Source organism: Psammomys obesus, unplaced genomic scaffold, assembly GCF_907164565.1.
Source record: "Psammomys obesus unplaced genomic scaffold, mPsaObe1.curated_primary_1811, whole genome shotgun sequence".
Taxonomy (NCBI): Eukaryota; Metazoa; Chordata; class Mammalia; order Rodentia; family Muridae; genus Psammomys; species Psammomys obesus.
In genome coordinates, this window is record NW_026596176.1 from 1107871 (window position 1) to 1128914 (window position 21044).

At 51.2% G+C, this 21044-nt stretch overlaps 3 protein-coding genes across 8 annotated transcripts; 2 read left to right on the plus strand and 1 right to left on the minus strand.

Moving 5' to 3' along the window:
* Cdc42ep5 (CDC42 effector protein 5) lies at positions 1–6669 on the plus strand. Its single transcript, XM_055595697.1, has 3 exons — positions 1–239; positions 533–638; positions 6137–6669. The coding sequence occupies exon 3, from the start codon at positions 6137–6139 to the stop codon at positions 6596–6598; it is 462 nt and encodes a 153-aa protein (XP_055451672.1). The 5' UTR covers positions 1–239; positions 533–638; the 3' UTR covers positions 6599–6669.
* Positions 6670–7052: 383 nt separating this feature from the next.
* Positions 7053–9683, plus strand: Leng9 (leukocyte receptor cluster member 9). The gene has a single exon (XM_055595680.1). It carries the CDS (start codon positions 8181–8183, stop codon positions 9636–9638), a length of 1458 nt encoding a protein of 485 aa, XP_055451655.1. The 5' UTR covers positions 7053–8180; the 3' UTR covers positions 9639–9683.
* On the minus strand, positions 9675–20906 carry Leng8 (leukocyte receptor cluster member 8). Of its 6 annotated transcripts, none has more exons than XM_055595677.1 (17): positions 20803–20906; positions 19099–19187; positions 18188–18359; positions 17760–17864; positions 16684–16794; positions 15551–15806; positions 15197–15338; positions 14796–14999; positions 14516–14566; positions 14128–14406; positions 13889–14029; positions 13483–13768; positions 12959–13060; positions 12806–12874; positions 12582–12711; positions 12292–12499; positions 9675–10917 (listed from the first exon to the last, which is right to left on the minus strand). In XM_055595677.1, exons 2-17 carry the CDS (start codon positions 19134–19136, stop codon positions 10755–10757), a joined length of 2457 nt encoding a protein of 818 aa, XP_055451652.1. In that variant the 5' UTR covers positions 19137–19187; positions 20803–20906; the 3' UTR covers positions 9675–10754. The 6 variants fall into 6 exon arrangements, 5 of the variants coding, with proteins under 5 accessions (XP_055451652.1, XP_055451653.1, XP_055451648.1 ...); XR_008718842.1 differs by having other exon boundaries at positions 10854–10917; positions 11135–12499; XM_055595678.1 differs by lacking the exon at positions 14516–14566.
* Between the last annotated feature and the right edge of the window lie 138 nt (positions 20907–21044).

Consider the following 21044-nt stretch of genomic DNA (forward strand, 5'->3'; position numbering starts at 1 on the left):
CCTGCCCCCAAAAGCCACTCAAGGGGCCCTCGGCTTTTGCAACGTCCAGGCTTTCTAGTCCTTTAAATCCTACAGGCAAACTTTGGGGGAATAAGAAAGGCTGGGAGGGGCCTAGGGCTTAACCCTCTCAACCCGGGACGATTAACCTAGACCAGCTAGGCAGACTGGGCGTTGACTCCGCGCTCGCTTAGGAGGCTGCCATGGCCCCAGAGAGGGGCTGAAGCTTATTCCCGGTGCTGGTAAGAGGGAACCACAGCCCTTTGGAAGAGGGCTTACCAGACTGTGGGTTTTAATCTCTTGGGTCTGAGGGAGGAGGGCGGGAAACGGCAGAAAATGCAGAATCCTGGACCCCTGGAATGTGAGAGAGTAAAAGCAGGGGGACTCCCTGCCTGTGAAACCAGAGAGCGAGGAGGTGGGGCTCCTGGGACCCCACTTCGGGACCCGGCCTGAGGCGGTAGACCCAGACCGCGTGCCTAGGTCCTGGAGTCCCTTCCAGGTTTGGCAGGACACTTTTTTTTTTTTTTTTGGCCAGGTGAGATCCCGCTTGGAGAAAGAAGGAAAGGGGGCGCCAAGAGGTAGCCTCCGAAGCCAGGAGGGACCACAGCTTGAGCCGGAGTCCAATTCAGTTAGGACCCGAGGTGAGGAGGCCGTAGTGGGCAGGGGTCTTCAACAAGAAGGGAAAAAAGAGACAGACTAGTTACCAAACAGACCAGGGCCTTTGAAGTCCCTGCTGCAGCCTTGTGGCTTTAGGAAAAGGGTTACCAGTCCTAAGATTCCAGGGGTCTCCTGGTGGGGTCCCATGCCAGGTCTGGGCTCCACCCTCCTCTAGCCTGAGAACCAGTCCAGCCAGCTCTGAAGCAGGTTATTTCCGTCCTGGCAGGGCTGGGGCTCAGAGAGGACAGAGGTGAACCAGCTCTGACCCCCACCCCTGCAGCAGGATCCACGCAGTGCCTAGGCAGGAAAGGGAGTGGGAGAAGAGTGGTCAGAAAATAGAGCTTATCCGAACGTGTGTAAGGGCGGACTGGGTTGCATGTGCGTTCTTGTTTCCTGTCTGCTTAGGGATCTGCGTTGATCCCTAACAACAGTCCCTCTCTAAGAGCCTAGGCTGATGACGAACTTTTTCCAAGAATGACCGCATTGCCTTGGGTTTAACAGCCCTGCAGCAAGCATATTCTATCTCTGTGTACAGGACACCTAGGCTCAAGGTCTCAGGGCCAGCCTGGAGGGGCAGGGGTCTGTTCGTGTGGGAGAGGCATGCATGGAGTGTGTGCATGCAGATATGCTAGGGGATGTGAAAGCCTAGGCCAGAGAGGTCCTGCTATGCTCTCTTGAGATGGGGAGGGTCTCTTATTCAACCCAGCTAGCTTCCTGCCCCTGCAATCTACAGTGCGGGCTGAGAGGGTTTTAACTGTGTGCTGGGGGTTTGAACTCAGGTCCTCAGGTTTGTGCAGCAAGTACCCTTGCCCCCTGAACAATTAATCAATCATCTTTCCAGCCCAAGAGCTATGTAAGTCCTGGCTGGCCTGAAACTCTCTAGGTAGACCAGGCTGGCCATATTTAGACTTAAAAATAGCCACCTACCTCTGCCTTTTAAACACTGACATGTGCCACCATATCCACCTCCAAAAACTCTTTTTTGGTTGTGACCCTAACCCTAACAGCTGAGTCATCTCTCTAGCCCCACAAAAGCTCTTTTAAAGACACCCCCCCAAACACACACACACACACACACACACACACACACACACACACCCATATCGATTAGAAAAGAAAAACAAAACCAGGTAAGGTACCAAATTATATCAAATATAATTTGATATATCAATTATATCAAATTTAAACTTTTCCCCCCTTTTTTATGTGGGTCCACCTCCTGTGAGTGGCTGGCAACTGCAATAGCTTCTTTACATTTCACACTTCATCAGCCTGTTCTAAATCCAGAATTTGTTCCTGTGTGACCCATAGCCAGCTACTGAGTCTTTCTGTGTCTCATCATTAAAAAATAAATAAAATTGTCATCTTCCATTCCTTCTATTATTCGGAGGATTAAATGGTTTGTGCATTCTTTCAAGATAAATGAAGCCAGTGCTCAGCCCTGAGAAAGTACTTGGGAAATAAAACAGGTCATGCATGTTTCCTGCCATCCTTTAACAAAAAGGGATCTGGCTCTTGATTTTCAGAGGATAAATTCAGCAAAAGGTTAAGGGTGCTGATCAGGATTCCATAAGAAAAAAAGATGGCAAATTTCCAGCCCTAGTATATGTAATGTTACATATTGTGATATTAGATGAACCTATACATGCAGGCCTATAATCCCAGGTACTAGGGAGTAAAGGCTGAGGCTGGAGGATCACATATTCACATTCTGTCTGGGTAATAGAGTGAACTCAAAACCAGTTTGGGCAACTTAATGAGGTCCTATCTAAAAAAGTTTAAAAAAAAAATTTTTTTTTTTTTTGAGACAGGATTTCTCTGTGTAATCCTGGCTATCCTGAAATTTACTCCATAGACCAGGCTAGCCTTGAATTTATATTTGACTGCCTCTGCCTCCCAAGTGCTAGGATTAAAGGTGCCACACTAAAATTTTCTTTTCCTTTAAAGGCTAATGGTGTAGCTACATGGCAGAGTGTTTCCCTAGAATTTCCCAGTAAGGGGCTGGGAGCATGACTCAGTGGTAAAACATCTGCCTAGAATTCTCCAGTAAGGGGTTAAGGATTACTTAGTGCTAGGGTACCGGCTTGGAATTCACCAGTGAGGTACTAGGGGCATGGTTTAATGGTAGAAAATGCTTGATTAACAACCAGTATGTTAGCTATTTCTAGATTTGATTCTTGGCACTCCAACAAAAAGAGGGTAGAATTCTAAACAGCATTTACTTATTGAATACCTACTGTGTGCTTTGCTAAGATGGAGCATTCTATTGGTGTCTCACTTGACAAATGAAACAACCAAGAACAGAGGGTCACATTGCTTATCCAAAGCCACACAGCAACTGCTCCAGCCAGTTGCTGGAGCAGCTGGAGCAGCCATATCCAAACCTGAGCAGCTGGTTCTCTGAATTCTACCTCTTTTCACTTCTCACTACAGAGCAAGCATAGAGATGAAGGGCATCACTTTCACCTAGAAAGGATTTTTTGTGGCTAACTATGGCTCAATATTTACTAGTGATTTAAAAATGGGAAAATCCAAGTACCTGCTAAATTGTTGAGGGCAGGTCTCAGTCCATCAACACTTTTGTTTACATTATGGTGAAAGAAAGGAATGGTGATTGTGTGTCAAGTTACAATAAAAATATGTTTATTCAGCTAAGTTAAGGGCAGAATGGAACTGGTATAGTAAGAATGGTTTCAGAAATGGACAAGACTGCACAGGTTTGTAAGCTCAGAACTTGGGGAGGCTGAGGCAGGAGGGTTGCCATGAGCTGCCTGTGAGATGCTATCTCTATAAGACAAAACAAACAACAAAAGAATCTTCTCAAAACCACCAACAACAAACACCAATATTGAGGGTTAGGCATGTAATCCCAGCTACTGGGTTGTTGAGGCAGGAAAATAATGAAATTCAAGGTCTGGGCTACAAAGTGAGTTCAAGGACAGCTTAAACAATGTAGTAAGATCTTGTCCCATAAGGAAAAACAAAAGAGAGGTTTGGGAAAGGGGTATAGCAGTGCTAAGAGCCAAGACTCAGATGTTAGGAGCATGGACTGCTCTTCCTGAGGACCTGGGTTTGATTCCCACACCCACATTAAGAGCTGAGACTTATCTCAGTGGTAGAGAGGTTTCTTAGCATGTGTGAGATCCTGGGGTAAGTCCCTGACAGAGAAGAACACATGTACAGTGTGCACATGTGCATACATGCATGGACATTTCTTAGACTACATCTAAATTATTTCAAGCAGTTTTGGCTCTAGATTGTGTCCACGTCATCATTTATACTTCCCTGGGTGCTTAGTGCTGAAAGAGTGTTGGCTGCCTTGCTATCCTTGTCCAGTTTTACTAAATCTAATCTTTGTTCTGAAGTTATTGTTTGGGTGGCACTGCCTTTTCTTCTCTCAAAACTAGCACTACCAGTTGGCAATACTTAGTATTAAGAATAGGCTTTTCCTTAAGTCGCTGTTTCTGTGTGCTCTGCAAGGAATCAGTAGTGTCTGCTGTACAGACAGGAAAACACAAAGAGTAAAGTGTGGAGATTTACCTAACTGGAAAGGGTGGGGTTTTGATGAAAGAGAAACAAGGGGCTTCATCAGACATAGTAGCAGTGAGTTTTAAAACTACAGAGTTGGCCAAGTCACTCCCACAGTTTTCGAGGAAAAAGACCAAGCTCCAGGGTATGGGAAGGCTTGCTGGGTTTGTAGTCACCACCCAGACAGGTGTGGTGTAGTAATCTAGCAAACTGCACATTTGGTTTACAGCTCACAGCCACAAACATGACATTCTTGCTGATTTTTTATTAGATTTATTCATTTCATTTTTTTCTATGAAGGTTTTGCCTACATGTTTGTGTCTGTGTGTGTTTGTGTCTACACTACATTAATGCTTGGTGCCCACATATGTCAGAGGCAGGCATCAGATCCTCTGGAACTGTTGGTAATGGATGGTTGTGAACCACCACATGCGTGCTGAGAATGTGTATGTTTCTGCATGAGAGAGAGAGAGAGAGAGAGAGAGAGAGAGAGAGAGAGAGAGAGAGAACAGTGCCTGAGGCAAGCAGAGGTCATCAAAATGTTTGGAGCTGTTGTTATAGGAAGGACATTGTAAGCTGTAGGAATTGGGTACTGGCGTCAGAACTTCCCTCCCCTGGAAGAACAGAAAACACCATGAACTTCTGAGCCATCTCTCTATCCCCCCCCCCACTGCCAAGTTTTAATATATTAGGCATTTGCTTTATTATTACTGTTTTACAAAATATGAGAAGTTATACTGCTGAATCATAGTCTCTCCCAAAGCAGATCATTTTAATCATAAAATTCTGTGTAAATAAATAGTTCCCCTCAATCACACTAAACCTCCCAAATGAGAATCTTCATGTGGTATGTACATTGACTTGTGCACATGCTCTGTAGAGCCTTCTTGGTCCACTTCTGTGTTTGGATGGGAGGGAATTTGAGTGTGTGATTGGCCCTAGACCTGTGCCTGGGGTTCGCAGTGGACAGAGTCTGCCCTGTCCTCAAGAATGGGTGCTGCTGATCTGTATCTAGCCTTCATCTATAGCTAAAGCTAACTGGAGTCCTTGTTTGTTTTTCACTAGCCTCCTTGGGAAGCACTCCAAAAGTAGTTTTTTGATATCTACCCTACAGGAATGCTCAAATATTAGTGATTGGGGTGACCACATAGAATAATGGTCATATGTAGTGAGAATTTTGAAATTTTGGTTTCTTTAAAAAACACAAAATAGGGGTTGGGGATTTAGCTAAGTGGTAGGGCCCTTGCCTAGGAGTGCAAGGCCCTGGGTTCAGTCTTCAGCTCTGAAAACAAACAAACAAACAAACAAATAAACAATATTATTATGAGAATGTGCTTTCGTTTTAATCCTGGGTGTAGGGATGAGGCTGCTTCAGACAGTCCACAGCAGCTGACTATATATGCCTTATGCTGTAGCAGAAGTGTAGTTTTGCCAGCTTCACATAATTTCTGCAATTGTGTAACATTTGGAATTTTGGGAACTTTTCATAGGGTACCTAAAAGTGTGGGCCTCAAGAGAGATGGTCAGTGTTCGTCATTTAGGGAGCTTGGCTGCAGTTTACTAGTCAAAGATGAAACAAAAGGAAAGAAATTAGATTGAGGAATTTTCCTAATTCCTCTCTCTCCTCTATCTACTGTAGGGGGTGAAACAGGCGTGTTGCGGGGGGGATATAAAGGGTGGGAAAATGAAGAGCCCACAGCATACGTACAAGACCAGCTAAAGTCATGGACATGTCAGATTCAGGAAAACCTAAAAATGACATTTGAGACTTGAGTCCAGCAGTAGTGGCCTTGGGAGCCTTTCACAGCCTGGGTTTCCTCACTTGTTAACCGAGAATAATAAACCCAGCACAGTCTTGCCTTATGAGAGCATTCTTGTGGCTGACTAGGTGGGTTTGGGACGCAGAGTTGGGGCACCAGGGTGAGGCAGCTCTGATACACCTGTAACCCCACAGATGCCGGTGTTGAAGCAGCTAGGCCACGCACAGCCCAAGAAGCGACTGGACCGGGGAGCACTGTCTATCTCAGCGCCCCTTGGAGACTTCAGGCACACATTGCACGTGGGACGCGGTGGCGACGCCTTCGGGGACACCTCGTTCCTGAGTCGCCACGGAGGAGGCCCGCCCCCTGAACCCCAAGCTCCGCCAGTTGGGGTCCCACATTCTGTCCCTCCACCTGCAGGCCCACAGCCTGCTGCTCCTGGCCTCCTAATGCCTTCACCTGCGGACCCACTGCTGTCCTTCCACCTAGACCTGGGCCCCTCCATGCTGGACGCGGTGCTAGGCGTAATGGACGCGGAGCGTGCCGAGGCAACAGCCACCAAGCCCGAGGGAGATGCCCACCCTGGAATGCAGCACCCCAAGGTCCCCTGCTGCTCCAATGCTGACCTCCAGTTGGATGACGTCATTGGTCTGTAGCTTCCAGATTCCCGTCACCTCTCCCTCCCAACACCCCGTTTTTGTACACATAAACGGTGAGGTTTGTACCATGGGCTGTGTCTATTCACATCATGCGGGAAGGGGTGCAGAAGCAGGACAGTAGTGGGGTACCACCAACTAAAAGTCAAGTCTGTGTTAATGATGCTCCTTTAAGAGTTTGAAGGCGCATTCATGTAATGCCCCTCCCAAAGGGCGGAGTCTCGCACCTGGCCTCCCTGCAGCCTTATTCATTCTTCAAATATTGACCCATCCTCACTGCCACCTGGATGAAGTCCACACCGGTGGCTGGTTTAACATCAGGTGGGGGAAATTTTGGCTTTAAGAGTCACAGGTCGCCTGGCCTGCCGTATACATTCCTCCAGGTGCACTCTGACTGGGTGGTGCCGCCGTTTTTTTTTTTTTTTTTGGGGGGGGGGAGTGGCTGCTAAGGGAAGTGGAGTCGCTCCTGTAGGAAAGGCTTCTGTTCCCACCAACTGTGTGTCGCCCTGTAGGTGGCTGTTGCGTCACAGATCTGGGCACAAAGTTCAGCCTGAGCCCACAGATAGATGTTCGGATGTTTTAACATCCCAGAGATGCGGGGCAGCCTGTGTCTTTCTCGTGGACTGAGGGTGGAGCAAGATTCTCGAAGGTTCCCAGAGGGTGGGACACTAGAATTAATCACTGGGTTTGGGGCGGGGCTATCTTAGGTCCCTGGAGGGGCATGACCAATTTAAATTAACTGGAGGCAGAATAAGGTCTTTTAAAGTTTCTAGAGGGGTGGGTTGTATATGTCAACTTCTACGCTGGGGACCAGGAGCAAGACCTGCCCTGGACAGCTGTGGAAAGACCAGGTTATGACCAACGAGGGGCGGGGAATGTTAAACATTCAGGTTGGGGGGGAACCACGGCAGAGGGTAGGGCTCCCAGGAAAGACAGGGCCGGGTATTGATAAGTAATTTGACAGAGGCGGGACCACCAGTCACTCTACTCATAGTGAGGTGTGGTATGTAAGTCCGTCAGTGGGCCTTCCTCTCCTCCCCCAACCGTGTACAGGTAAATCACAGGCTGCTGGCCCCGGCTTCCTAGAGGGCCTGAGAAGGGGCTGGGCACAAGCAAAGTATCTGAAGATGGAGGGCTAGGCTCTCTAAGTCCTACCCCAGTGGCAGAGTATATGTAGATCAGTTGGGTGGAGAGAAGCCTTACTCCGAGGCTCCCATGAGGCCGTGAGAAGCAAGGAGCATTTGTAAAGTATTTTCGTAGGGTGGTAACTGTCTCCCTAAAGCCCCCAAAAGGAGGAGCACATATAAAGTAGTTGGATGGAATGGGACATGGCTCCCTTGAGTTCCTGAGAAGCTTGATATACATGTAAATTGACTGGTTGGAAGGGACCAGGCTCACTAAGGTAACCCCTCCCCAGGGAAGGGTGTCATTTTGGGTTGGCCTAGAAGCTGGGCGTGGACCGGGAGCGCCATAGGCAGTGAACAGTTCTGATGCTCCGCCTAGTTCGTTGGCCTCCCTCTATGTGAAGCAGGCGGGGCTCCTGGCGTCACAGTTGGGGCTCAGCGCTGTGGACCGCGCGTCCATGGAGGCCTGGACCGATTCCTCTGAGGGGCCCGCGGCCTGCCGCTTCTTCCTAGAGGGCCGCTGTCGCTTTGGTGCGCGCTGCCGTCGGCCGCATCCCGGGGCCCCAGCGCTGTCCTCCAAAGTCTCTCAGACAGACACTGAGTCCAAGAAGCCGGCTCTGCGTACTGCCGCTGACGTCATCCAGCGCATCCGCTGGGACCCGCGCCTGGACCCTGTTGACTTTTCGGTTGGCTACACCGACCGCTTCTTGGGTGTGCAGGAGGAGCCCTTCTGCGCCTTCTGTTGGGACGAGCCGCTGGCAGCGCTGGGACCTGATGTGTTAGCAGTGCCGCAGCACCGTATTCGCTACTTCCGCTTCCGGGGCTGCCTAGTGTGGGACCGTGACTCACGTACAGACCTCATTTTTGGCTCGGGCTCTGTGGCTGGACGGGGACCCACCATACTCGATGCACTGGACGGTGGGAACGAGCACTGGCCAGAGGTCTCGCCAGAAACTTCTGACACAAAGAAGACAGGGGTGGCTTCTGAGGGCCAGGCCATCCCTAGCGAAGGTGGTGGAAACCTTCCTGGAGCTGGTCTTGATTCCTGTCTGGAGGCACACAAAGAGGGTGAGGCAATCAAAGAGACCAGAACTGGGCTTGATTTGGGCCTGGGGACACATAAAGTGGATGGGGCAACAAAAGAGATCATCTTGAATGGGACAACTGAGTTAGAAACACCAGACCCAAGCATGTGCTTTTCAGGGGTAAAAGAGATCATGAACTCAGTAGAGGTGTCGAGGGCTACACCGCTTCCGTGGTGGCAGGCGCGGGCCACGGAAACGTCAGGACTTTCTGCTGAAGAGATGGAAAGCGAGTGGGAGCCAGGTGCTTGGCCTGATGACAGAAGGGCCCCTCGCCAGCCCCGGCCTACACATTTCGTGGCACTGATGGTGACAGAGCCTGGGCTTAGGGCTGAAGTGGTCAAGGCCCAAGAGCATCTGGTCCAGATTGCCCCTTCCTGTGCTGCATTTCTGGTACCAGCACCGGCCCTGCACCTGACAATGGTCTTATTAAGGCTGACAGGCCCTGGAGAGGAGGCTGCAGCAGCTAGGGCTCTGAGGAAAGCCCTCTTGACACCAGGGCTTCAAGCACCTTCTGAACTACAGTTCCGGGACTTGGTTCTTCTGGGCCATCATGTGCTCTGTGCCACACCCTCCCCAACACTGGCAGGCATGGCCCAAACTCTGAATCAAAGGCTAAAAGCTGAAGGGTTGAGAGTGGTACAGCCGCCAGGGCAACTACAGCCACACCTAACCCTGGCTAAGGTGCCACGTGGATCTCAGGTCTGCCTTCCTAAGCCTGGGTTCATCCTGAACCAGGAGCTAGGGAGGCACCCCTTAAGGAAACTCTGGCTGTGCCGCATGGCCAGAGCAGGGCATAACTACCTGCCCCTCGCTGAGATTCCCCTTAAGTGACAAAGGCTCCAAACTTCAGAGAAGAAACAGACCAAGTTCTCTGTCTCTCTCTCTTTAATTTTGGTTTCAAGCTTCCAAAATTTACTGTACTCAATGCTCAAGGAGAATGAAGGAAGGGGGGGGGGGAGGTAGGGAGGGAAGGCAGGAAGGCATCTGGAAAAAAAGCAGCCTGACAGTCCAGCTGTTTGCAACCTAATAGCACATCCTCCAGTAAAAGGGCAGAAAGGGGGGGGGGGAGTGAAAAGAAAAGGGAAAAAGAAAAATAACTTAAATAAACACACACACAGAGAAAAGAGAAGGAAACATGACGTGAGTTGGTGATCCATGAAGGCAGAGGGGAAGAAAGGGAGGGTAACCGTTTTACCTGTGTTGAACCAGGGAGTGGGAAGGGAAGAGGAAGAGGGAGGGAGGGAAGGGAAAAAAAAATCAGAAGAAACATTGGGGCAGAGGGAGGAAGGGACACGGAGACAACTTAATACAACTTGAATTAAGACGAGGCAGCCCGGCTGGCATGGTCCCGCGAAGGCCTTGGAGTCCTCAGTGCGGTGTGGCGCTGGTCTGGCTGTGTCGGTGGTGCTGGCTGGCTTTTCTGGGGTGAGGGTTTGAAGGTGGGGCATAGTCTTTAAGCAGCTCCCCTCACCCCAAACACTGAGGCCCCAAAGGCAAGAGTCTATGAAGAAGCAGACGAGGCAATGGTTGTGGCTGGGCTGGTGCCCCGCTGCAGGCGGGTATGGGCTGGACGGCCTGTCTTCTTTCTGCTGGCCCCCTAGCTTGGGATGGGCCAGCACGCAGGGTCAGGTGCTGGAGTAGGAGCTCGAGAGAGAGAGAGAAAAAACACTGAGACAGCATTAGTGGAGGTGAGAGGTGGACACAGAACCTGTAGCCCCACCCCACCCTCCTCCACTATACTCCCAATTATCCCCTCTGAGACAAAAAATAAAAACGTAGAAAAATCTCTGTACAGGTCCCCGGTAGGAAACGGGGTAGGGATGCTGGCTCTTCATGGAGCCCACTCCCTACAAATTAATTTACAACCCATGTCCATGGCTCAAAAACAAAATCCGCAAAGGCGGCACTGGGCTGCAGCCCTGACCCCCGCCCGTGCTTGATGGGTGCTCAGAAGGCTGGCAGCTGCGCCAGGCTGAGGCGGCAATCCACGCTGGAGTTGTCCGGGCCCGTGTAGGACAGGCCCAAGGGCTCTAGGAAGGCCCGGCAGGCGGCCTCGCCCTCGAAGGCCAACTCGGCCTGCAGGTAGGAGACGGGCAGCGCAGGGCGGAAGCTATGGAGACAAGAGGAGAAAATGATGAGGCAAGCAGACAAGGGAGGGCCCAAGAGCAGGGAGCAATGCTCCCCATCTGGGCACACATTTTCCTCAGCAAGGAACCTGCTGGCTTTTGCAGCCCCTCCAAACTTCCCCATGTAGGGACTTGAGGGGGGGCCGGGGATGGGGTTGGTAGCCCCAATGCCCAGCTGTGACCCCCCTCGCCCACACTTACCTGTCCAGGTAGGAGGGGGGCAGGAGGGAATGGGCCCCGCTGGCTCCTCTGCTGGCTGAGGGGCTGGAGCCAGACAGAGTAAGTGGTACATGGGCTCATAGGGTAGGGACAATGGTGCCCCTCCCCCCAGAATGTTTGCAGAGTATCACACTCAGCAGTGCCTTATGGTTGCAACTAATTGGGTACTAATTGCCCGGGACAGGGCAGCGGCAGCCTGGGATTTGAGGGACTTGTCTGCCAAGAATGGCTGTGCCAAGTTCACAGAAAAGACACCACATAAGAATGAAGTCAACATGGACCAGAGCCCCACTCACAAGAACCAGTGTGCTGCGCAGCTAACAAGGCTGACTGTGAACAGATTAAGTGTTACTTACTTACACTACTGAGGCTTGAGAGCTGCCCACTGAGCGGTCTACCAGACTATGAAAGGATGAGTTGAACTGATTAAAAATCCTAGGACGTTTCCTAACCCACTGGTTGCAAGCCTCATCCTACTTTAATTAAAAAAGCACTGCTACCTAGCATGGCATTCAAGGCTCCTTGAGACTCCTGACAGACCTCTTGACCACGTGTTTTTCAACCTTGGCAAGACTGGCATACATTGCTGTGGGGCCTTTTGTTGCACAGCATCCCCGGTCTCTAGCCACAAGATGGCAACAGCATCCATATCCGTGTGACAAGGGCGAGAGGATCTCTTACCCACATGGGCAAACCTCATGTTGTCTGATGCCCAAGGGCCCTACAACACCACCATCCCCCAGTCCAAAAGAATTTTGATACTCAAGAATGGAATGGGCACAAGGCCTCAGATCAAGAGACTGCTGGCAATAGGAGTCAGGCCACCTTTACAATATGTCAGGAAAAAGAGCAGCAAGTAGCTGCAGGCAGGCCTGGAAGAAGGGGAAGACAAACCAGGTTGTAAGCTGATGTGAACAGAAGAGGAGTATAGGAGAAGAACATGATACCAGGAGCAGTGAGGTAAAAACAGTGGGAGAAAACCTGGAACTGAAGGTGGCCGAGGAGGAAAGGAACAAGGGCCAGGGGTGTGGATAGAGATTGGGAGAAGACTCCAGCAGAGGAGCTGAAGGCTGACCAGGATGTGGAGGGGATGTGGCAGAGCCACAGCACAGAAGGCGGCAGAGTGCAGTGCCACATACGTTTTGATCATGGCCTTGAGAGCGGCCTTGCGTTCCCGGTCTGCAAACTTGTCCACAAGGTAGCCAGACATGCAAGGTGCATGACAATAGAGTCGGAAGAAGCGGTGGTAGTTGCCCAGGGCCCAGGCTGCCCTCAGTGCCAATGCATGGGACACACAGGGGTCTGCCTTCAGCTCCCTCGTGAGGTATGCCAGCTCCGTAGTGATGTCTGCAAAGAAGGGAACTGGAGGTCAGGCGGCAGGATGGCACCCTGGGCACAGCACCTTCCATCTTGGTGATGGGCCTCTCACCTCCAGAGTTCTTGGTGAATATGTAGTAGAGGATTCGGTACGCAGTAAATTCACCCACATTTCCTGCCAAGTTTTCAGCATACAACGACTTAAGCTGTGTTTGGCACTGGTTGAATTCTTCGTGGTCACCCTGAAAGCAGAGCATGGAGAGAGGGGTGTTGAGGCACAGGCAAGTACAGGTAGTTTCAGGAGAAAAATGGGAGGCCCATATACCCAGCTCATACCTTCTCCAAGGCAATGCGGGCATGAGTCTCATACACCTCCACAGTGAACTCGGTCCGGATGCCTTGCACCTAGGCAGTAGAAAAGAATAGAGTCAGGCACAGCACGGCAGGGCAGGATGGCTGACATCAGAGCCCTCTTAGTATCTGCCTTACTGTCAGATCCTGCCGAATAGATTTCATCTGCTCACAGGCAAAGGCATAGTCCTGCTTCTCCTTCCAGTGGGACTTGACCATGCACAGAGACTTCTTCAAAACCTGCAGGAAATGGAATCAAAGCTGACTGCAGAGAGAGGTCTTAGGCCAAAGCCACTGTGTGCCCATTCAATGAGATCTGCAACACAGCCTCTATCAGTGACTCACCAAGGCTGTGAGCAAACAACACTGAGCCAATACTCAAGAGTGAGCACCCTATAACTTCCTGTTGCCACACAATGCTGTGCCATCCTAAAGCAGAACACCAGTGGCCATTCCAAGGCTACCAGGCTCTAGGGTCCTGCAGATCAGGCTGACTGTGGCCAGGCTATGCCCCAGATGTGAAAAGCCTACATGCTAAGGTTTTCTCATAGCTGGAGCTGCTACCTCTGACATCCCACGAGTCCCCTGCACCCCTCTGTTAGTTAGCGGCTTGGCCTAATGCCAACACATCCCGGGGCAGAGACACTCTGCCTGGGACTTACAGCCACAGGTCGCACAGTTGATGGGTCTGGGGCGCAGGTGAGCCGCAGATAGTGCTTTGTGATATCAGGACAGGTGCCCACAATCTGCAGCTCCTGCCAGTCAGGATCAGCTCCACTGCTTTCCAGGTTACTCATCTGCAGCACCAAAGGTTCAAGGCGCAGGCGGCGTGAATGACCATGCTGGAAGCGGGCTGCCCTCTTTTGCTTCTTAAGCTCACGTTCTGGGTCTTCACATTCCAGTGCTGCCATCTTCTTGCGGCTGCGTTTGGTGGGAGCTAGGTCGTGTCTGGGGAGGATGGGTATAGAAGGACAATGTCTTCAGCCACTCTTAACGCCATCTACCCCACCTGTGAGACCCAATACAATCCACCCATGACTACACAGAAATCCCACCAAGGTGCCTCACCTCTTTCCACGCTGCGCCCTGCCTCGACCTCGATCCATGTGGGCCCCTCGACCACCCCGACCTTTCGGGGGTGGGTTCCTGCGGCCTACAGGGTGACACTCGTTCCCTGAGTAGGAGCTGTCAGAGTCCGAGTGGGAGTCACTGCGTGAGAAAGGGGGAAAGTCAGGCCTGAAGCACAATGGTCAGGCCCAAGCAGGCCCCTCCCAGCTGCCCTCCAGCCTAAGTCCAAGACTGCACACCTTCTCCGGAAGTGTCGGGTGGGGGACCTGGATGAGGAGCGGGAGCGCGAATCCGTGCTGGAGGAAGAGCTGTTATCCTTCATGAAGACGTTGCGGTTGCCGAACTTGGCGAAGCTGCTACCCCGAGCTCGGCCAGCACCCCCAGCCCCAGGTGTCCCTCGCTGGGATTGGGCACCCCCGCCCCTGGTCACAGAGCCTGCCCCCCTGGAAGGGTGAAGGCTGCTAGGGGCCTCCCACCGCTTCTTCTTGGGGCTCTCAGCCACAGGCTCCCTGGTCAGTCTGAGGATATAGCAGGGCAGGGCATTACCAACCAGCCACCAACCTGCAGGTCTGCAGACCCCACCCCGTGGCCCAGGGCCACAAAACCTCAGAAAAGAGAGGCACTTACCCCGGCAACTCAGCCACTGTGGTGCAGGAAAGGGACCAAGCCCAAGATTGTCTGTGTCCAGGGGATGCTCTTAGCCATCAAGCTACCCATCCCTCCCCAGCAATCCCTGAATTCTCCCAAAAACCCTATCCTTGATCACTCTTGGGCCTTCTACCCACCCCACAGTGCCCTGAAGCTGTCAGCTTTCTGGTTCATTTCTCTCTGAAGCTGCTAGTTCTGATACCCAAGTCCCCAGCCATACCAAGCAGACCCACTGTCTCATAGTGTCACCCAGACTGACCCAGGCAGAGGCTCTCGGCTCCAGTCGATGGTGTAGGCAGAGCCATCCTGGAGCCGGGCCTGTAGCACCTCCTTGAGCAGCTTCTCTGTCCGGTCCTTGTCCTCTTCTGACTCACAGGCTGTGAAGCACCGCTCCACATATTCCTTCATATCCTGAGGCCAATCATCTGGCTTCCCAGACAGGTTTCCCCGGCCAGAAGGACCACTGTGGAAGTAGGGAACAGATGAGGGCACTCAGGTGGGAGGGTCCCAAATCTCAGCACAACTTTCCCTGTGATCTAAGATGGCAGACTGGCACTGTACATTTCCAGTGTTCCCTTTACCTCAAGGCATTCAAGAGTAGTGCCTACGGAGGGACCCTGATGCAGAGCATGGGTAGGTAGGGGCAGGGATGAGAATCACCTGTGGTTCTGAGCTTTCTCAGAGTTGGGCTGGGGGCCAAAGCTGCTGTGCTGAGCTTCTGCATTGGAGCTGAAGCTCTGGTTGGTGACAGCAAAGGGCCGCTTCTGTATGTTGAACTTGAGACCTCCAGTTCCAGGAGCAGCTGTGGGTGGACAGCAGAGCCTGGAGTTAGGTCTTCCCCAGACCTTCAAATAGGCCAAGCTCTGAAGCAGTCCCCTAACATGAGCATACTTGTTCTGGAACAGTCTTCCCCTAGACTACTGCTCATCATAACAGCCTGACAAAGGCCCAGCCACCCTGTATGGCTAACAGCCAGGCTCCAACCCCTGACCCCCAACAGATCTGCTAACTCACGTTTCATGCGTGTCCACAACTGCTGACCCTTCTTGGGCTTGGCAGGCTCGCTATAGCTGTGTGGCCCATAGGCCTGACCTGTAGGTGCCCCTGGCTGACTGTGCTGAGTGGCTGGGGCTGTTCCGGGCTGAGGGCCGTTGCTTAGACCATGTGTCCCATGTTGGGGATTTGAGGGCTGAGGGGGCTGGGCTGTAGGTAGCTGCTGAGGGGAAGCCTGGTAGGCCATACTCTCATCCATGCCAGGCACAGGAGGTTGCTGTGGGAAGAAGCAGAGGCTGAAGGCAGCAGGCAGTATCTTGGTGCCGAATCAAACCGTATTCGGTTCTTATATCCATCTTTAACACCAAGTACTCTAATCTTTTATGGGCTGCCACTCTGTGTGCTTGGTGACTCCCTGGGTATCTATATCCACTAGCAGTCTTTTTCACAACTGAGAAGACTCAGACTCAAGATACTGAGCAACTTTCCACAGCCCCAGCTCTTCAGCAGCAGCTACCAGTAGTGCCAACCTGGTAATGTCAAACAATGGCACCTGACTCTACTACACTGGTGACACACCCACTGACGCTCTCTCTCTTGAGCACATCAACACATGACAACACACCTGCCCAAACACAGTAAGACTTCACCCTCTCAACATGGAAAAGCCACTGACGTACAGAGGTCACATGACTCAAGTCCACACAAGGGACAAAGCAAGGACTCCAACCCAGGTCAATGTAGTTCCCATGCTTCAGGCTCCTCCACTCCTCTAGGAGTCACTGGATGCAAAGGCAGCGTGTTGGGAAGATATGGGTGTGCTGTGTATGCACCATGTGCTAGGGGGTAGGGAGGGGAGAGACTTGCTCCTGAATGTGGGTTTGAGTGCACATTTTGAGGAAGAGAGAGAAGACAGACTGCCAAACTATAAACTATTCCCACTATCTCCCAACACTATAGCCTCATGGCCTCGCCCAGTCTTGAGCCCATCCTAATTTTAAAAGCTAAGCCTTTAGATTAGGAGCGGATTGGCAAGAACAAGGGTGGAGGGAGGGAGCAGCTTTCAAATTGTGCAGACCATTTCTGGTTGCAAGTCCTCTCAAAACCCAGGCTCCTGCTCCCAGCTGACCAGGAGCAGCTAGGCACAGCATTACCTGGTTCAGAGTCCCTTGGTGCTGGGGAGCCGCTGGCTGCTGGGCTGCAGCTGAGCTGTAGGAGCTGGCCATCCCATACTGGGAGGGGGAGCCGTAGCTCTGGTACATGCTCTGCCAAGGCACAGGGGGAGCCAGAGTTAGTGGAGGCTGCTCATGCCTTTGGCCTCCCTTGGAACTGTGCACAACTCAAGAGGCAATAGACTACAAGCCCTTATTTTTTCCACCACACAAATGCACCAACTCATGTACTTTAAAAAAAAAACAAAACTAAAACACAAGAAAACAAAAACCTCTTCTTCCCATTTATGCTAGCACCCAGAGCTCATTAACAAGTAGTGAGAAGTAGTAAGTGCCAATGCTTCTAAATGTTATGTAAAAAGAAGGCTCACCCCTTTAATCATAGGACATTGGAGGCAAGGCTGAGGCAGGTAGATTTCGGTGGAGTTTGAGATAAGCCTGATCTACATAGTGGGTTCCAGGCCAACCATTGCCACATGGCGAGACCTTTTCTTAAAAAAAAAAAATAAATAATAAAAATAAAAAATAAAAAAGGAAAAAAAGGCAAGCTTGTGGTGGTGGTGTACATTCAGGAGGCTGAAGCCAAGCTGGGTTTTGGGCTTATAGAGAATCCTGATTCAAAAAGAAAAGCAAAAACCCACTTTAACGAAGTCTACACACAGCTATAGGTGTCAGTAGTTAATTTCCCACATTAAGAAAACAAGCCAACGAGGAGAAGCAGGACTATGACTTGAAAGGCACTGGGAAAATCTCTGAAGGTGCTTTCTGGGAAGCAAGAAATCTTAACATGAGCACAGTAAAATGAAGAGCTGCAACAGAGCAACACACAAAGTACTAGGATCTGTCAATGTCCTGGAGTATGGAGGCAGCGAGGATGTGGGCATCAACAGTGGCGATAGACCAGAATGGATATATCAGTCTTGTGAGACCTGAGCAGGAAGCTGGAGTTTCTCTCAGGGGCTGCTGGCAAGTTTCCAAACACTGCTATGTCTGTCTTTATCTCTACTAACCATTGCCCATACTGGCAGAAGGCTCCCACCCTGCAGCCAGGTACTCACCATGGGGTAGTAGTAGCTGTAAGGATAGGCGTAGTTGTATTGCTGATACCACTGGTAGTACTGTTGCTGCTGCTGCAAGGCTGAGGCTTCTGCCTGAGAGACATACTGTGAAGACAGAGGTACATACATGGCTGTCAGTAACAGCCACAAAGTCCATGGGCACTACAGTCCCAAAAGGGAAGGCCTCTATTGCAGAGTAACTACAGGAAGGGAACAGAGTTTGTGACCCAACAGTAAAGCCAGGCATCTGGAAGATCCTCCTCAAGATCACTCAGGCCCTGGCTGACTCAATGAAGTTGACTTTTTCCCTTCGTTGAATTTAGTTAACAGGCAAATATTACAGTCTCCCTAAGACACACCATCCTCTGGTAGCCAGCAACCTCCCCACCCCAGTACAGTAGTTCCCAAGTCCTGCATGCCATTCTCACTTGTGCATTAGCCACAGACCCACTGGTGCTGGCTTTGGAGCTGCTGGCAGCCCCTGCTTTGCTGATGCTGGCCAGGGCCTGGCGGGCCTTCTCCCACTCTGGGTTCTCGTGCATGGGAGTCTCCATGCCATTCTCTCTGCTGGCCCCAGCCACCATGCTGTACTGCGAAGACCTACAAAGGTGAGACAGAGTTATGTTTTCCCCTGCACACAGGTAGACAAGGTTCGAGAAAGGAAACTCAAGGCTTGAATTACAGAGCTAAGCTCCCTACCCACCTACCACAGCCCAAGCTAAAGATGACACATAGCAAGGACCAAGCAAACAGAAGGCTGGCCAGTATATACAGAACCTTACACATGATCTAGGACTTTAGGAGGACTCATTTTACTAGCCAATGAATTCTGATATGGCCAGCTATGAGGAAATAAACAAACAAACAAACAAACAAATAAATAAGAGAGACAAAGAAAGAAAGAAAGAAAGAAAGAAAGAAAGAAAGAAAGAAAGAAAGAAAGAAGAAAAAAGAAAAGAAAGAAAGATAGAAGGAAAAAGGAGTTATCAGGTAGACAGTATGAAATGGCTGGAGAGATAGCTCAGGTTTAGGAGCATTTACTGGTCTTGCAGACATTACAAGTTCAGTTTCCAGACCCCATGTCGGGCAGCTCACTGCCACATATAACTCCGGCTCCCAGGGATCTGATGCCTCTTCTACCCTCCATGTGTGTGCCAACCCCCCCCCCAAAAAAAAAACACTCACAAGCATTAATATACACATAAAAGGAAAGCTCAAAGGGGAAGCTTGCCCCTCCACCCTAGACCCCAGAATACACATCTCCTCCTCCAGGCTGTGTGAGGTCCCACTGTCTTCTCCTTCCCTCTGTAATGGGCTACGTTCCCCTAGCCCTACTAACCAATCTGTGCTGCGCTGATCACCCACGTTGGCCGCCATCTGGACCTTGGGGTGTAGGGAGTGGACCTCGGGAGCCAGACTGCTTTTTCACTGTTTATAAGAAAAGAGATAATTAGGAAGATCCAAGGGGGTAAGAACAAAGCAGGATGGACCCATGAAGGACAGGCAGGAAAGGAAGAGTATCTCATAGAAGGGAACACTGTTAAAGAATCCAAATGTGGTAGCTCATGACTGCAATCCCAGCACTCTTTTGGGAGTTAAGGCCTGCCTGGACTAAATGTTGAAATTCTATCCCAAAAACAAACAGCCAAAAGAATCAGAGATGAATCCCAGTGTGGAATAAAGAGACCCAAGCATGAAAGAAAGACACTGGACTCCCTTGGAGGGCACCAAAATGCAGGATGTGAAAATGAAACCAGAGAAGCTGCAACTTGCATTAGGAGTGTGGATGTGAGGAAAAACCTGGCTCAAGTGGTAGATGAGACCTCAGTCCTGGGCATCGAATCTAAAGAGAATCCTCTGTTGACACAGATTCTCAAGGAAGCAGGAGGGCATTCCAGCAAGTAACTACCAGTGAGTGAAATACTAGCTACCAAGAAGCCTGGCAAGAGAAGCCTCTGGGAACATACTGAAGAGCAAGGAGCTGGGAGAATATTGGAGAGCAGAAAAAGGGAGCCATAGATGACCCACTGACGAGTAGTAGATGGTGAAGGTGTAGGAGGCTCTCTCTATGTGAAGTCACTGGTAGACTATCAGAAGCTACCAGACTGAATCAAATAGAGCATCCAGAGGACAGAGCAGAACGTGTATGGGATGTTGCTAGGAGCAGGAGTTGTTCTGGGAGAAACAGCAGGCAATTCCTCAGGCAGTGTGTTTACAGATAAGGCTTTGAGCATGCTTTGGGAGGCCCACACTCCTGAGAAACCATTAGGAGTGGGGTGGATAGTACCAATAGAAAGATGAAGAACAGGCTTGGGGACAGGGCAGGAGGTGCCCAAACAACAGGAAGAAAAAAACAAACAAACAAACAAACAAAACAAAACAAAAAAAAAATTTATTGGAGAAACCAAAATCCAACAGGAAGCCTAAGGGACACTGACAGCCCTCACCAGGCCTTTTTGAAAAAGTTCAAACTGTTGGATGAGTCAAGAGATCCCAACTAGGAAAGCAGGTAGGAGACCCTGGGGGTAATAATTAAAATTAGGAGTGAGGCCTAGGAGGAAAGAGACTAGGACAACATGGACTCTAAGCAGGAGCACCTGTTTGTCCCGCAGACATGAGGTCCACGAAGCCAGTTGGAGGTAGAGGCCGCCTTGAACCCAAGCGACCCCCCCTTGGCTCCGCGGCCTGCCACTAGCCCGGCCGCGCCTGCGCAACACGCTGCGATTGTGGCCTCTCTGGGTTGCCCTAGGCAACAGGGCAGCCGGCGTAACAGCGGGTCAATGGGGTCACAAAGAGAGCGTCTAGGGCACTAGGGTCCGCAGGGTTCCCAAGGCCCTTGGCAAAGCACAAGAGGATGCGCACGCGCAGTGGCCAGCCCCCCCCCCAGCCCGCATGCGCGCCAGAGCCCCAGCGGCCACACCCTTTGCAGACGCCGGGCACGGCGTCGGTTGGCCTCACCAAGCAGGCCTAGGCTCGCGGAGCGCGGGGCCCGGCGGAGTCCCTGTGCTCGCCCGCCAGCCTGCCAACTACTCCCCACACTCACCAGGACCGCTTGCTCCCGGGTTCGTTACCGGCGGCCCAAAGCGGCTACGAGCCAACCAAGACAGCGCTCAGTCACCGGCTAGCTCTAGTTTGGGGCTGGAACGTCCTGACGTGATGACGTTACCCGGATGTCTGTGCCCGCCCCGTGCCGCCCTCAGCCAATAGCTGTCACCGCTCGGCTTGAACCGCCCTCTACTCGCCCCGCCTACGCAATCGCGTGTGGGCATGGTTGGCAAGCCGGAA

Bases quoted from the DNA above. Each gene is read 5' to 3' on its own strand.
- Cdc42ep5 (XM_055595697.1), top strand. From the start codon at position 6,137: ATGCCGGTGTTGAAGCAGCTAGGCCACGCACAGCCCAAGAAGCGACTG.
- Leng9 (XM_055595680.1), top strand. From the start codon at position 8,181: ATGGAGGCCTGGACCGATTCCTCTGAGGGGCCCGCGGCCTGCCGCTTC.
- Leng8 (XM_055595673.1), bottom strand. From the start codon at position 19,136: ATGGCGGCCAACGTGGGTGATCAGCGCAGCACAGATTG. The intron at 15,807-16,683 runs GTAATGCTGTGC...TTCTTCCCACAG, and splicing joins ACCAAGGGACTCTGAACCAG to CAACCTCCTGTGCCTGGCAT. The intron at 14,030-14,127 runs GTGTGCAGTCTT...TTTCTCACGCAG, and splicing joins ACCCGACACTTCCGGAGAAG to TGACTCCCACTCGGACTCTG.